This window comes from Xiphophorus hellerii, chromosome 2, assembly GCF_003331165.1.
Source record: "Xiphophorus hellerii strain 12219 chromosome 2, Xiphophorus_hellerii-4.1, whole genome shotgun sequence".
NCBI classification, from domain to species: Eukaryota; Metazoa; Chordata; class Actinopteri; order Cyprinodontiformes; family Poeciliidae; genus Xiphophorus; species Xiphophorus hellerii.
Genome location: NC_045673.1, coordinates 447,593 through 463,969, shown reverse-complemented (window position 1 = coordinate 463,969; position 16,377 = coordinate 447,593). Strand labels below are relative to the sequence as shown.

The window sequence follows — 16,377 nt, the reverse complement described above, 5'->3', positions numbered from 1 at the left end:
ATTGCGTACTTTTACTCCGATACATTTTCAATGTGTGGTTTAGTTACTCGTTACAAAAAAGCGAGAGAGAGAAACGAAGTGTTTTGACCCCACCTACTGATTAGCAAGCAGGCTACCGAACAAAGTCGTAGCCTGCTTGCCTGGCTTGTTCATCACCTCCAATAGGATACACCTGTTTCGCTTCTCCCATTGTTGGGGAAATCAGAAATCGGAACACCTTGCATCGGGTGGGAGGGGGGTCGAACAGAGAAGAGTGCTGCCCGCACTGACGCGGCTCAGGGATTACGTGACACGCAGCGCCGTGCCCTATAATCCACTGTAAGCTATGTAATGTGTTTTGAGGCAATTGACCAAAATCCCGGACAATTTTTAAATTCCCCCCGGACATCTTTTTAGGTCTGAAAAGTAGGACATGTCCGGGAAAAAGAGGACGTCTGGTCACCCTAGTTCAATGGGGGACAGAAGCCATAGCGATAGCAATTTAGACTAAATTTAACGAATATAGGAAAGGCATGCAAGTTCAAAACCACAAACCATTAACATGTGCTACTCTTTAAAACTGGAACAATTTATTAGCAGGTTTCATTTTGCCTGCACTTGGTTGGGTACATTATTTTAAGTTTATTTGACAAGTTTACCAAGATATAAGAAATGTCATTCAAACTTGCCTTGTTTTACTTTTTACTTGTACTTTTCATTACATTACTTGAGTACATCCATTTTTACAGTAATTTCCATACTTAAGTACAAGAAGTTTCAGATACTTTAAGACTTTTACTCAAGTAACATTTCAGTCAGTGACTTCGACTTTTACCAAAGTCGTATTTTGGAGAGGTACTTGTACTTTTACTTGACTCTGAGATTCCAGTACTTTATACAACACTGGTATTAACACACACAGCTCATCACACCCCGTCAGTCTGGTTACATTTGATTTCATGGGAAATGTTTCCATATCAAACTCCTCTTTGTTAGCATGAAGCTCCTCAAGGACTAAAGCTTCAGCGACCTCCGCTAGCATCAAGACTCGTTTTCTCCCGTCTGTGGAAACCACCACAGCAAAACGCTAAGCTGCTAATAACGCTAAGATGACAACAAACTATCTTAGACATGAATTAGTTGTGTTGATAATCTTGTTTTTGTCATGTTTTGTGATTGTGGAATGGTGAGTTAGTAGAGAAAATGATGGTAACTCTGGTAACTCAGCTAGAAATAAAGACAACAGACGGCAGAAAGACGAGGACCCGACAAGAGACACAGGTGGATTTAAACACTCAGAGGGAAATCAGGGGAACGAGACACAGCTGAGATCAATCAAGGGGTAGACGGGACAACACAGAGACTCAACTGACACAGAAACCAAACTAAACACACAGAGAACTCAAATCCTCACAGTTTTTAGCCTTCTGCTGATGTTAGCGCTGTGTGCTAGCTGTTAGCTAGAGAACAGAACCTTACTTCGAGTTTTGAAAAGTTATTAGATAAACAGCTGGAACAGTTTTAGTCCTGGGGAACACATGATCCAGATGATCAGTACGTTCTTGGCGCTAGCGTTAGCTAACCTGTTAACCATGCTGAGGTTTTCCAGACGTGTTCGTTCACGTTGAGTCGTTTTCTGGCTCCAACGTGTCAGGCCGGATGGACGAGTCTACTGCTGGTCAGAAACGTTTCTGCACCGGCAGGTAATCATATCTCTGCTATCAAACTGCAAAAATGGCCGAACAGCAGGGGGCGGGGCGGAGCTACTTCATTTGCATTTAAAGAGACGGCACCAAAACGAGTTGCTCTCAGATGAACTTGGGGTCAGAGGTCAAAGAGGAATCTGAGGAGCTACAAGAACCAGGAAGTCAGCTTTAAATAGACCACAACTGGAGGGTTCAAATAAAGGACTGAAAGGAACATTTGTTCACTTTGAAGGATTTTTTGTAAAAAAAAAAAAAAAAATTGTCAAAAAAGCCTAAATTAGTTGATTATGATTTATTTGTAAAAGCAATAAAAGGGTAAAACATTCAAGGGGTTGAATATGTTTTGCAAACTGAACTATCTGCAACTTTTCAGGAGCAACGCAGCTAAAATCTTTGCAGTGGTGGACGGCGTTTGGAGGCGAGGAGACTTAGAAAAGGTGAAACTCCCGCGGCGATTCGCTCGTCTTCCTGGTCTGATTAAAGAAGCTGAAGAACTTTTCTGGTTTCATGCATTTTTTCTACTTTTTATTTTCTATCAGAAATATATAAATAAAAAACAGCTCACAATAAAAGAAGTTATTTTACACATCTCAATAAATAAATATCTTCATTGCTGAGACTGTTGGTGTCCAGCACCGGATCATTTCTGTTTCCTGTTCTATCATTCATGTCTCTTTCTTAGCATTTCAGTGAGAGTATTTAGAGTTTTTGTACATATGTGAAGAAAGCGTTGCCTCATCTGGCTCAAGGTTTAAAATTTAACAGACAAAAGAGGTTAAAGGTCAGCAGGAGCAGCTTATCCCTCATCTGCTGTTCAAACAGAGGCGCTGGAGCCTCAGTGATCAGATGAGACCTCAGAGAGCGTCTGATTGGAGCGCAGCAGGCCGGCGCCGCGGACAGGAAGCTGGTCCCACTTGGTCTCTGCGTGTTGCCCGTTGCTCTGCAGCGCCAGACTTTCTCCCTGTTGCTTCCTGAGAACCAGCAGCTGCAAGACGTCACTCCTGCTCTGCTCGCTCTGCGATGTTCGTCTTGACGGGACTGCCGTGTCCGTTGGGCCTCAGCACCCGCAGCGGGTCGTCACAGGAAGTGATGGTTTCCTTGGAAACGGCGCCCGCCTGGTTCGGCTCCACATCCTTCACAGGAGGAGACGGATGGGATTCTGTTCTCAGAGGATCGGACGGGTTCACCTCCTCGCTCCTCCTCTGCCTCTTCACTGACCGACCGTCCGGTGGCGCCCCCCGGACCGCTCCTGGCCCACCAACCCCCAGTTTGACCAACCAGTTCCTGCTCACAGAGGAAAACAGGTCATGGCGCTCAGCCCGCCTGAACCAAATATGTCGGAAGAGACAGTGTCCTCTGTCCTTCTGTCTCTGTCATGGAGACAAACAGACACGGTTACTGAGATCTGCTCTGTTAAGGTGGATCTGTTAAGGTGGAACTGGAAGATACTCACAGACTTGTAAAGTTGTCCCTTTATGTCCACACACAGGAAGCGTCTCCGTCTCAAGTCAAAGATCAGCACCCAGCTGTCGGGTGCTGCAGCTACCGGCAGAATGACTGAAAAATGATTCAACAACAGCAAATAATTCAGAAAAATAACTTGTAATTACCAGGAATATTGTTTGTTTAGAAGTCATGAAAATAATCAACAAGATCTGAAATTCCTTCAGAAAGATTACGTTTGTCTGAAATTGTGAAAAATATGTTTGTCTTTCCAAACATATTGCAGGAAAACTGAACATTTTGGGGAGTAAAATGTTGTGAATCTTGAAGACGCTTCAGTTTGGATCCGCTGGGAGCCGTTTGGGATCCTGGCAGCGATGAAGACGATCGTGGAGTCAGGAGCAGACTCACCCAGGTGAGGAGCGTTCGGTCTCAGATCCAGGCGGAGGCGTCCCAGACCGGCGGGGGCCGCGGCCTTCGCGCCGCCCGCCTGCGGCCGCCGCAGCCTCGCTCTGCTCTCCGCTCTGCCACAAACATGCAACACAATCAGGAAGAGTGTGAGGGGAGTCAGCTGCATGGTTCCTCTCCGAAGCTCCAATGTTCTGGATGGTGAGAGGGCAGCTTCTGCAGGAGGAGAAAGTCCAACAGGCTTATTTAAACAGAGGGTCAATAAACCGGCTAACTGATTTACCAAAATACCTCAGAGCCTCCCTGCCCTGCTGCAGCTGCTGCAGCTGCTGCAGCAGCTGTGGCCGCCCGCCGCACCGCCAGCCTCTCTCTGCATTTATACACTGAAAATATCAACATTTTACAGCATTTATTTGGACTTTTCTGCATTAAAATGAGATTAATTTATTATAGCATGAAATGAGTTGATACTTAAAGAGATTCTGCTCTAATGATGTTTCTCTGGAAGGAGCCGGGTCAGAACCAGAACCTGTTTGTTGTGGCGACGGGGTCGACCCAGAGGAACATCCAGAACCATCGCACCATGCTGAGTCACAGCATCAATGATTCACCCCCTGCTTATTAATTAACTGTACACACTTCCGCTGCGTAACGGAGAACGAGCTGTAACTCATTTTCTCACGCCGCCGTCTTTCGGTGACCTGCTGACCTCATCGCAGCTAGAAAACACTTTGACTCTCACAGCTAAACTCCACAGCTTCGTGTTGTAAAATGATCCTGACAAAGTTTAATCCCCAGTGAATTATGTTTCCCAAAAGGATAAAATACAAAACCTGGCAGAAATATTCACACCTCTCAACACTTTTCTTCTTTAGTTTAGTTTATTTAGTTCATTTTGTTCTGGGAGGACGAACCGGAACACAAAAATATCATTTTCAACTTTTACTTCCTAATTAAAAATAAGAAATGTGCATCTATTCAATCCCCTTTAGTCTGACACCTCTAAATAAAATCCAATCCATCATCTGGACAAGGAGACAAGATGGACCACCAGGATAAATATTTAGTTTTGTAACTAAATATTTAGTTTAAGGCTAATGTTTGATTAGCAAGCTAAATAGTTCGCTCAGATTTGAATATTTAATTATCAGGCTAAACATTTAGCTTGCTAATATTGTATTTACTTTGTAACTGATATTTTTAAAGTCATGGTAAGATAATGTACCCAAATTACTGAAGTTCATTTTTGACCGTGTAACTTTAGAAACGGCACTGGTCACATTCCATCAGGCAGGGTAGGGTCAGCCAGGCGGTTCCGGTTCCGGTTCCGGTGCGTCTCGGTACCGCTCCCAGAAGTAAACCCCGCACTGGCTGCTCTGGCAGGAAACACGGCGGCCATCTTGGAGCGGTCGTCTCTCCTACTTGGCTAAACCGAATCAGCAGCAGGAGCCTCAGCACCGCCGGATATTTTTGTTCATATCGACGAACTATTGTCGTGAGATCTCGGGGGATAACGTTTCACATATTAGTGTTTATATTTTGTGAATAGAATATTACTAAACTGTATTTATGTCCACCGGCAAAATACCAGCTAATATTAGCTACAGTGCTAACGGTGTAACACCGGATACAGCTATGAAGGCTAACTGAGATTTAGGAAATCTTAAAAAGTTTGAATTATTCCCTGACATTGATTCAGATTATGCGACACGAGGAGGCAAAGACTGTTATTAATGTGTAATTTTTTGACTCTGTCTACAGTAAAAAAGCTCCAGTTTTAGTTCTGAAGGTTTTATAAAGACAGAAATGTGTTTAAGGACAGACGGATTCACTGCTGATGGATCTCTGAAGCTGAAAAACATGAATAAAACATATATAGTGTAAAGAAAATAATTATTGTTTGGTGCTTAATATAGCTAATCCACGACATGTGTAAAGGTATAGCCAACACTTTAATTTGGAATAGTTTCTGTTGAGCAGTTGGGAATTCAGCAGACAAAGCAGGGCCTTTTTTCCTCCCCCTTTTGACAGACACAGCAATAAAATTTACAATTCCGAGAGAGCAGAACAGACTTCTTGGCGCCTCTCGGCCAGGTCGGACGGAGATGGGCACGAAGTGGTTAGATAAAAACCAGACATCGGAGCTGTAAAGAAGGGGAGTTTCCGGGAGTTTCTAAGTTTCTAATTGGTCAAAGAACGGAACGCCTTGACTGCATATATTAAATAGGGAAACACCTCTTTCATTAAAAAGTACAGGTCAGCAAGCCAGAGAGAGAGGTTTTTTCCATCTTTTCCTCCACATTTTGGGCGCCTTTGTCTGTCTTTTGTGTTTCGTGTTGTCTGTTCTCTTGTCTGTATAAAATGTATATCTCTGTACCTCTGCAGCTTTGTTGTCGATTGCTTTGTATGAGATTAAACTCCGTGATCTGTGACGTCAACACGTTTTGTTGTTGTTTCGTTTTAACAGCACGCGGTTGCGGGTCGCTCATGGAGAACGCCGCTCGATCCCGGGCAAAAGGAAAAGAGGAAGGATCCAAAGGTTTTGTCCAAAGCTAGCATTTAATGATCCTCATTTTTTAATAATAGATATTATGTATATACGCATGTGCATGTAAATATGTGTAGTAAGTATGTGTCCTGACCCGGTGCTGGTGGTACCGCTTGCTGCTGAGACGTAATGAATGCAGAAGGTCAAACAGTGCATGGCCTGCAGTGTGAAGATGTTGGATGGTAAATGTGTTTATGACATTTTCTACAGAATCACTCTTCTTCTCTGAAGAGGCTCCATATCAGCAGCACAATAGACGGGATGCAGACATTGGCAGGGCTCAAATCAAAATGCATCCCCTCCTGTATTAATAGACTGGACAGTTATTAAATGTTGATATTAAATGTTCTACACCTCTGTTTCCTCATCCGTTAAGCTATTGTGGTGTTAAAAGAAAAAACGGAGAACATGTTCAACAGACACTGACTGTAAAATATTGGACTCGTGTCTCATTAAAGGTGTCAAAACCGGATTTGTTTCAATTCATCTGCGACATAAAATCCACCTTTTTATGGCTTACATGGTTAGGAAACATGATAATGTTACGAATATCTTTCAACGTTTCCTCTTCGGTCATATTTCAGTCCGTTTTCTCATCAATATGCGAGTTTAGAGCGACAGGCCATGCGCTTCTCGGCATAACACCTGTTCATGTCAAAGTTCACCTGCAGAAGGTCACGGTGAGTCTGACATCCAATCAGAGAGCTGAGAAACTTAAACTCCATAACATTTATTATCAGAGTATCACGAAAAATCATGAAAACTTCGGAACTACTTTACATTTTTACTGTAAGCTGAACAATGCGCTTCCATCCTCTGACCAGCAGAGGGCGCTCCACACTCACCTTTAGTTTCTCCTCAGATCCAAAAATTACTGAACCGAAACAAAACCTGGAAGAAATTCAGTGGAAAAGATTTTACAAAACAATTTTTATTTTCATCACAGGAATACAAGTGACTGCTGTGCACAGCACAGACGTACAAAAATAAAAGGAAAACTATTTGTTATATAGTATTTTTCTCATTTATATTTCAGAAACTGGAGAAATCCGTTTTCAAACTAATTTACAATCATTTCAACAATCAGAACTAAGGCAGAAGGTGAGGTATTAAAAACAGGAGGAAGAACCAGGAGCTGAGCGCAGGAAGCTGAAACAAACAGGCTGCCGCTGGACCAGATACACAACTCTGACCTCTGGCTGACCTCCAGCTGACCTCCATCTGGCAGCTGACCTCTGGCTGACCTCCATCTGGCAGCTGACCTCTGGCTGACCTCCATCTGGCAACTGACCTCTGGCTGACCTCCATCTGGCAACTGACCTCTGGCTGACCTCCATCTGGCAGCTGACCTCTGGCTGACCTCCATCTGGCAACTGACCTCTGGCTGACCTCCATCTGGCAACTGACCTCTGGCTGACCTCCATCTGGCAGCTGACCTCTGGCTGACCTCCATCTGGCAACTGACCTCTGGCTGACCTCCATCTGGCAGCTGACCTCTGGCTGACCTCCATCTGGCAGCTGACCTCTGGCTCACTCAGATGCATCTGGAGGTTGAAGATGTTTTTTTTCTCTGTTTCTCATGAGTTTTCTCCAGACTTTCACTCTGAAACAAACCCAAAGCTGCCGACAGATTCCTCTGAGCCGCGAATAACAAACTGACAGAAGCTGCTGTCAGCTGTTTAGAGAAAGTTAGGAGGAAGAACGACCACCTCACCTCCTGCACAGAAACCTGCAGTGAGTGAAAATAAGAACATTAAATAGAAAAGTGCTGCACCTTCATTTGGAGATAAAGTTTAAAAAGCTACAGGTCATGTGTCTGCGCAGGCCTAAAGGTCATTCAGGATCGTCTCCATGACGACCTGGAGTCTGTCCTCATCACCTGGCTGGAAGAACCGGATCCAGTTTACTGAACCGACTGCTACAACAGAACCAGAACCGGGTCTGAACTCCTCTCTGCTACCAAACCCCTTTGTGACATCACTTCCTGTAACCAGCCAGAATGCTGTGGAAAAGTTTTCAACCCCCTTCAGATTTTGTTTTCTCCATCAAAATGTTTCAGGTCGTTGAAATCAGAGCAGAACTGAACGTTTGGTACAGCCAGCGATCGGGTCGGAACCAGAACTCTGGAGTTTTCCTGATGGATCAGGAGAAACGTGGAGGAGTGAATACTTTTGCACCAGCAGAAACAGGTTCAGAGCTGGGGGTCAAAGGTCACGGCGAGGTGGACAGCTGCCAGGAGGGGCAGCGCCCCCTGCTGGGCTCCTTCTGCTCTGAATTCAAGTAAATTATGCTGCATGAAAAAATGTGAATATTAAAACCAAACCAGCAGATTGAGCTGAAAACCCTGGGATTAATAATCCGGGATTAATAATCTGGGATTAATCATTTGCTGCTACCACAGCAACAACATTATTAGTAATAATAAATAAATCAGGATGAATTATGAAGAACCTCAATAATCTGTTGTCAGTAACCTGAACACTTCAAAATAAAAGCCCAGTCGTGGATCCTCAGGAACGTCAGACCCTCCAGGAATTGGGCTCTGGCTCAGGGCGGCATGACGCCGGGGTCGCTGCTATTTCTGACTCCAGATCAGCATTTCTGGTATGCGGGGGGGGGCTCAGCTCCTCCTGACACAGAAACAGGAACAGGAAGGAAACTGGAACAGGAAGGCCTGTCCCTAAAGTAACCCACCGACCCCCAGGAGGAAGTCCTCTCCCTCCTCTTCCTCATGATGAAGGTGCTGAAGCGTCGCACAGCTGGTAGTAAACATCAACCCGCTCCTCCTGCTGCAGTCCGGTCCAGGTTTTCAGGCCTGTCCAGGTGTTTCTCACCTGGGATAATAATAATAATCCACATGTGCAAATCAGTTTGTTATTGCTGCTTTCTGCCCTCTCTGTGTCCTGCCTCATATCCGGGGCAAGAAGTGGGTGACTGTCATGGCGGTGGTGGCCCTGTTGCCCCTCTTGACGCGGCCATGTTTGCTGAGCGCTATGAAACAGCCGCGGTGCGCCGCAGACTCGTAGGCGTTGTAGTTGTTGGCCAGAAGACTCTCCCTGAACTTACACTCATCATGGAAGACGGTCTGCAGGGACAGGAAGGCGAGGCAGAGATCAGACCTCACAGCCGCCATGTTCAAGATCAAAATGTCTTTCTGCAGCACAGAAACCATTTCAGCTCAGTTATAGATATTATCATTGATCCTCCTTATCAGCCAGTGCAGCACGCGCAATTAATTATTCAAATTAGTTTAAAAAGTTTTTTTATCCAAGAAAACCCAGCAGACAGAAACAGCATTCCTCATTTACTGATAATTACTGATAATTATTGAAGCTCTTGTGGAACAAAACATTGGAGAAAATGGAAAAAATGACATTTCCCATAAGTTTTGTGTTTAACATCATTAACAGCCCAGTTGCAAACAGTTATTTTAATAACTGGATGTTAAAGTTGATTTTTCCTGAAAGTGAATCAGGTGAAGCTGAACTAGAGCCGTTCTGGTAGATCAGGTTTACAGATAAAAAGTTTTTGTCTTAAATATTTTATATTAGAAGACTTTTGGCTTCATTATTTCTCTGTGTTGTTCTTTCAGTCTTTACGCTCCAATTAATAAATCACTAAATGAATAATTGATTCATTTTGATTAATGTAATAACAATGAAACATCTTCATCCCACCAAGAGGAAAGTTTAAATACATTTAATTAGGTCCAAATTCATTTACATGTTATTATTATTGAAATATCCATTTTCTAACACCTTGACCTCCAGAGGGGTCAGGAGGAGCTGCTGACTCCAGCGAACGTTCCGGGCGAGAGGCGGGGTCGCCTGGACAGGTGACCTGTCTGTCGCAGGGCAACACAGAGACAGGACAAACACACACACACACACACACACACACACACACACACACCTAGGGAGAATTTAGAGAGACCAATTAACCTGACAGTCATGTTGGGAGGAAGTCGGAGAACCGGACAGAACCCACCACCCACAGGGAGAACATGCAGACTCCGGGAATCGAACCCAGGACCTTCTTGCTGCAAAGCAACAGTTCTACCTACTGTGCAATTAGTTGACAATAATTGTCAACTAATTTAGTAATTGATTCATGTTAACTGGAGCAGAGACACTAAAAGCGGTTTTAGGCTGTTTTCTTGACTCCATCATTTTTCTTTATCATCTCCACTAAACATCAAATGAAACTTGAACTTTCAGTTTCACCTCCAAACCAGTTCCCATCTGGTTTTAATGGCTGTAACAATAAATAAATTTAAATACCCTAATATTTTCATTTCCTCTCTCTTGTCACCGAGACAGAGCAGAAATCCTCTGCAGCGCTGAGCGAGCATGTGGCCTAGTCCAATCACTTATCAGATGCTCAGGCTGCTCACTAGCCGACGCTTCATCACTCAGAGTCGGATGAGCAGCCGCATTCTCACACACTCACACACACACCCCGGGACATTCCTGTCCGTCCTCTGGACACGTCCCCCACCCACCAGCTGCTCCTGTCTGCACTAATATTATTATTATTGTTATTATTAATAACAAGCTGAAACCTCTAATGTGTTGCTTGGATTCAGTTTGCAGAAAAATCTTCCTGCAAAAGTATTCACACCCTGATTTATGATTTTTCATACCAAACCCGTCTGAAAAGTGTGGTGTGTATTTATATTCAGATTCCTCTGGGTTTGTCCATCTTCACAACTTTGCAGATTCTCCGGTGGAGTCAGATCTGGACTTTGACTAGACCACTCTAACCCATGAATCAGCTCTGATCTGTCTGCTCTGGTCGTCCTGCTGGAAGCTGAACTTTGACCCCACTCTCAGCTCTTCTGCAGGTTTTCTTCCAGGTTTGTCCTGATTCACCCTCCCACAGCATGATGCTGCCACCACCATGCTGTGCTTGAGTTCTGCTCTCCTCTGACCCGCCTGGTTCCTGGACCCGAGCCGCTCCATCAGGGCCGTTCCTGTTATTATATGATCACATGTTAAATCTACAGTAACGTTTCTGTAAAACCTCATAATTCTGTACTTTTCAGAAATAATTCCAGTTTGGTTCAGATTAAAGAACTACAGATTAATTACAGATTATTTGTAGATTAATTTCAACAGAACAATAACAACACATCAGAACCTATATTGGGATCAAGCGATCTTTCAGATATCCAAACCTTGAAAATCAAGAGTAAATAAAAGCATTAAATATCAAATAATAAAACAAATAAATGTTGCAACACATCATACTTTTATTATTTATTTATTACACTAATAATGTCTAAAGATATTCTAATTTCTCTCTCTGCTTCTGATGCTAAATCTCATTTTAAAATGATCATAAATATCCGTTTCCACGGAAACCTCTGATCGGCATCATCATTATATTAATATTAATAATCTTTATAATAATCTTTTATATTAATAATATTCCTTCACTCTGGCTGCTGACTGAACCGCCTCTTGTGACGTCACTCGTCCATTTTTACATCTGGCTGTTTCCGGTTTTATTCTTTCCATCTTTAAACGTGAGTTCACGTTCTGTTGTTGCAGAACCGAACCCTGCTCTGAACTGACCCAGAACCAGAACCTCCTCCCTGACCTCTACAGAACCGGAACCAGAACCGGACCTGCTCCATCGAGTGAGGAGGGCTGAAGACAAACGCCCACCACACTTTTTAGATCGTGTTGAGAAGCATGCAGGATGTTTCTGTTCTGATCAGTGAAATGCGATCCAGTGTGAAGACTTCTTTTTTTTTTTTTTTTTTTTTTTTTTCTCCGAAGAGTTTTTTTTTGCGGCGCTAGTGGCTCGTATTTTTTCCACAGTAGGCAGACAGGAAGGAGGGTGAGGAGAGGGGGGAAGACATGCGGCAAAGGTCGTCGGGACCGGGAGTCGAACCCGCGACGTCCGCGTCGAGGATTAAGGCCTCCAAACGTAGGGCGTGCTAACCCCCTGCGCCACCACAGCACGCCCCTAGTGTGAAGACTTCTGCAGGTACCACCACCCCCCACCCCACCCCGGGACCAGAACGGCCAGTTCCCTGTGAAATTAGCGCCGAGGCTTTAACGGGCCCCAGGGGGATTCCCACGCTGCACCTGCTAGCCTCATCAGCGGCCTTTAAATAGACCTTTCTGAGCTGGCGGAGCTGCGGGTTCACCTACCGTCCCGTACAGCCTGCCGCGGCTGTTCATGGCCACGAAGCGCCCGCTGCGCAGCCCGAACAGGCTCACCACGCCGCGCTCCACCGTGGAGATTTGGATCAGACCTGCAGCGGGACAGAGAGCGTGTTAGAGCGGACACAGAGGACACGCCGTCCCGCTGGGAACCCCGCAGGGAGCCGCGCAGCGTGCGGGGCCTTTGTTCCGCATGCTGCGCTGCATCAGGCAGGAACTGCAGCAGATGCATCAGCGCATGCACTGCGATGCATGGGGGCGCGCGCCATGGCTGCGTAAAAATAAGTTGGGTCTAAAAGCGTCCATACATTCATGACATGGCTGAGGAGGAGGAGGATGAAGATGGGCTGATGATGCTTGTTTTTAATAGCATCACATTCAGAAGAAATGTAATTCTCCCAGTGAAGAGCAGAGGTCACTCATGCATGTTAACGGGGGCCAGCGAGGGGCCAGCGAGGGGCCACCTGCTCCGCTCCAGCCTCCTGCCTCCCCGCTTCAGCCCGGAGGAGGAACTCACTGTACGGGTCCTCGCTGTGCGCCCCGCTGATGCCGCCGTCGGGGAGGACCTGCAGGTGGAACCCGATCCCCACGTTGCAGTAGAGCCTCCGGACCCGCTGGATGCCCAGCAGGTAGTCAGTCTCCCAGCTGAGCTCCGGTTTCTCCCCGGAGACCCACAGCACGGAGCGGGAGAACAGCGTCTCCCAGCGCCGGTCCAGCGGAGCCGCGTCCGGCGCTGGCGCCCCCGCCGCGGCTCCCAGCAGGACGCCCAGGAGCAGCGCCGCGGTCGGCGTCCAGCAGGACATTCTGCCGAGGAACCTTTGCGCAGCGGACATCCGGTTCGCCTCGGGGCCACGTGCTCCAAATTAATGAGCCTAAAAATAGCGCGCCCGGTGTCTCTGCTCAGGCATGGCGGCGGCGGCGGCGGCGGCGGCTGGCTGGCTGGCGAGCGGCGGAGCGGGGCTCCGGAGCCCCGGGGGTCGGGAGGAGACGAGACGGCGGAGGGCGCGCTGGAGCTGATGGAGATGCTGCTGCTGCTGCTGCCGCCGCTGGTGATTACCATGGTTCGCAGCTCCTCTGCGCCCCGCTCTCTCTCTCTCTCTCTCTCTCTCTCTCTCTCTCCCTTCCTCTCTCTCTCGCTGGCTCTGGTTCCGCCGATCCTCCGGGCCGCCTGTTGAGTCACCGAGCAGCCCTGGTTCTGGTTCTACCCGGGCCGGGCTCCCGCATCCCGGGCTGACATAGCGGCAGTCTGCGCCAGATTAGCGGCGGTCAGCGGCCTGGGTCGTGGTGGGGCGCTGCGGCTCCCAAATTGGGCCGGACGGGCGGTCATGTGTCCGTCCGGCAGCTTCCTTATTTAGAGTGAAGGAGTAAAAACAGGCCGGCTGTCACCGGAGAGCAATGACGGCGCTCTGGTGATCCTCAGCCGCGCAGCTCCGCAACTTTTCCCTGAAAAAAATAAAATAAAATAAAGGTTTTCTGCATGAATCGACGCGTCAGGTGCGCCGGAGAAGTCAGGTGGTGTTGGGGGAGGGGCGGGGGGTACAAGTCCCCCAAGACAGCCGGAACCAGAGCCGCCCAATCAGATCCGGTGTTCATCCAGACATTTCTCAGCTCAGGAGGAAAAGCAGCAGAAGAACCAGGAGGAGAACCTGATCGGCCCGCATTCCGGGGGAGGGGGGGAGAACAGCTTCTCCATGTAACAGGCAACAGGCGGGGGCGGGGGGAGGCCCGGTACCTGCAACACTTCCTCCACATCTCCAGCAGATGGCGCCATTTCCGGTTTAATTAAGTCCAAAATGTTCCATTATTTGTATAATTTAATTAGAACTGAAACGATTAATTGATTATTGAAATAATAGTCAATTAATTTAGTAACTGGAGCAGAGACACTAAAAAAGGCACTAGACTTTTTTTGACCGTCATTTTTCATTTTTCTTTTAATCCTCCATCATCAGGTCGCTGAACTCAGTGACACAGAAAACATTTTCCCTCCTTCTCTACTCTGCTGCGAACAACAGAAACAAGAAAATAAAAGTAGAAAAATACAACAGAAAAAAGAAGAACAGCTCACAATAAACACCACAACAATAATTATACAGCTGAAAGACCATAAAGGTGGACAAACATTCAAACAAGCAACGGAACCGAACCGAGTCAGGACATATTTAAAACTACACAGGTTGACAGTCACTATCAACGGCCGGACCGGTCCGGTCCGAGCCGAGCCGAGCCGGTCCGAGCCGAGCCGAGCCGAGCCGAGCCGAGCCGAGCCGAGCCGAGCCGAGCCGAGCCGAGCCGCAGGCACACAGCGGATTCCAAGTCTCATCAGAAATGTGTATTCCAAGTTCTTCTGACCATTCTGCTCTGATCTCATTGAGCTTTACTTTATTTAGTGATGAGATGCTACACTGCCTGGCCAAAACAAAAGTCGCCACCAAAAAATGGTCACACACTCTAATATTTTGTTGGACCGCCTTTTGCTTTGATTACAGCCTGCATTCGCTGTGGCATTGTTTCAATAAGCTTCTGCAGTGTCACAAGATTTATTTCCATCCAGTGTTGCATTAATCTTTCACCAAGATCTTGTATTGATGATGGGAGAGTCTGACCACTGCGCAAAGCCTTCTCCAGCACATCCCAAAGATTCTCAATGGGGTTAAGGTCTGGACTCTGTGGTGGCCAATCCATGTGTGAAAAAGATGTCTCATGCTCCCTGAACCACTCTTTCACAATGTGAGCCCCATGAATCCTGGCATTGTCATCTTGGAATATGCCCGTTCCATTAGGGAAGACAAAATCCATTGATGGAATAACCTGGTCATTCAGTATATTCAGGTAGTCAGCTGACCTCATTCTTTGGGCACACAATGTTGCTGAACCTAGACCTGACCAACTGCAGCAACCCCAGATCATAGCACTGCCCCCACAGGCTTGTACAGTAGGCACTAGGCATGATGGGTGCATCACTTCACCTGCCTCTCTTCTTACCCTGATGCGCCCATCACTCTGGAACAGGGTAAATCTGGACTCATCAGACCACATGACCCTCTTCCATTCCTCCAGAGTCCAATCTTTATGCTCCCTAGCAAACTGAAGCCTTTTTTTCTGGTTAGCCTTACTGATTAGAGGTTTTCTTACGGCTACACAGCTGTTCAATCCCAACCCCTTGAGTTCCCTTCGCATTGTGTGTGTGGAAATGCTTTTGCGTTCACAGTTAAACATACTCCTGAGTTCTGCTGTTGTTTTTCTTCGATTTGATTTGACCAAATGTTTAAGTAATTGCCGATCACGATCATTCAGGATTTTTTTCCGACCACATTTCTTCCTGGAAGACGATGGTTCCCCACCATCCTTCCAGTTTTTAATGATGCGTTGGACAGTTCTTAACCCAATTCTAGTAGTTTCTGCAATCTCCTTAGATGTTTTCTCTGCTTGATGCATGCCAATGATTTGACCCTTCTTAAACAGACTAACGTCTTTTCCACGACCACAGGATGTGTCTTTTGCCATGGTTGTTTAAGAAATGAGGAGTTACTCATTGCATCAGCTGGGGTTAAATAACTTGTTGCCAGCTGAAAGATAATCGCCTACGCAGCACTTATCCAATAGGAGGCTTGTACCTATTTGCTTAGTTAAATCCAGGTGGCGACTTTTTTTTGGCCAGGCAGTGTATTATACATTTTTGAGACGAGAACTCTACAGTTTGCAAAATAATGTCCATTGGGAAAGCAAAGACTGATGTTACGAACAAAGTCACGAATCTGGAGATATTGGAACAGGGAGGAGCTGTAAACTAAATTTAGAGGAATAAACATCAAAGGTAGTGAAAATAAAGGTCACTAAATTTACTTGAATCTGCTTTCTTGGGAAAAAACAGGATCTGATATGGATGGCAGGAAAACCTGGTTGTCACACATGGGACTGCAGACAGAGAAGTTTGTCATATTAAAGTGTCTAAATTGTGACCATATTTTTAGGGTTTAGTTCACCATCATTTTGACTGTGAAAAAAATCTTCATTTTATTTTTACCCTTCCATTTTTAGATAACACTGAGATATTCTGTTGCTTTTCATTTCTTTGGTCTTATTAACATTCAGTTAATCCAGATCCCGTCACACATCA

General features: G+C 46.1%; 2 protein-coding genes across 4 annotated transcripts; both read right to left on the bottom strand.

Annotated features, from left to right (window-relative positions):
* Positions 1 to 2,211: 2,211 nt before the first annotated feature.
* LOC116708647 (fibroblast growth factor 23-like) lies at positions 2,212 to 4,603 on the bottom strand. The gene is made up of 3 exons (XM_032546577.1): positions 3,540 to 4,603; positions 3,139 to 3,242; positions 2,212 to 3,055 (listed from the first exon to the last, which is right to left on the bottom strand). Exons 1-3 carry the CDS (start codon positions 3,703 to 3,705, stop codon positions 2,681 to 2,683), a joined length of 645 nt encoding a protein of 214 aa, XP_032402468.1. The 5' UTR covers positions 3,706 to 4,603; the 3' UTR covers positions 2,212 to 2,680.
* Positions 4,604 to 6,994: 2,391 nt separating this feature from the next.
* Positions 6,995 to 13,486, bottom strand: LOC116708651 (fibroblast growth factor 6-like). Of its 3 annotated transcripts, none has more exons than XM_032546591.1 (4): positions 12,775 to 13,486; positions 12,246 to 12,349; positions 7,405 to 9,169; positions 6,995 to 7,357 (listed from the first exon to the last, which is right to left on the bottom strand). In XM_032546591.1, the coding sequence occupies exons 1-3, from the start codon at positions 13,088 to 13,090 to the stop codon at positions 8,993 to 8,995; spliced, it is 597 nt and encodes a 198-aa protein (XP_032402482.1). In that variant the 5' UTR covers positions 13,091 to 13,486; the 3' UTR covers positions 6,995 to 7,357; positions 7,405 to 8,992. The 3 variants fall into 3 exon arrangements, with proteins under 3 accessions (XP_032402482.1, XP_032402491.1, XP_032402500.1); XM_032546600.1 differs by having other exon boundaries at positions 7,608 to 9,169; XM_032546609.1 differs by having other exon boundaries at positions 6,995 to 7,299; positions 7,608 to 9,169.
* Positions 13,487 to 16,377: the final 2,891 nt, after the last annotated feature.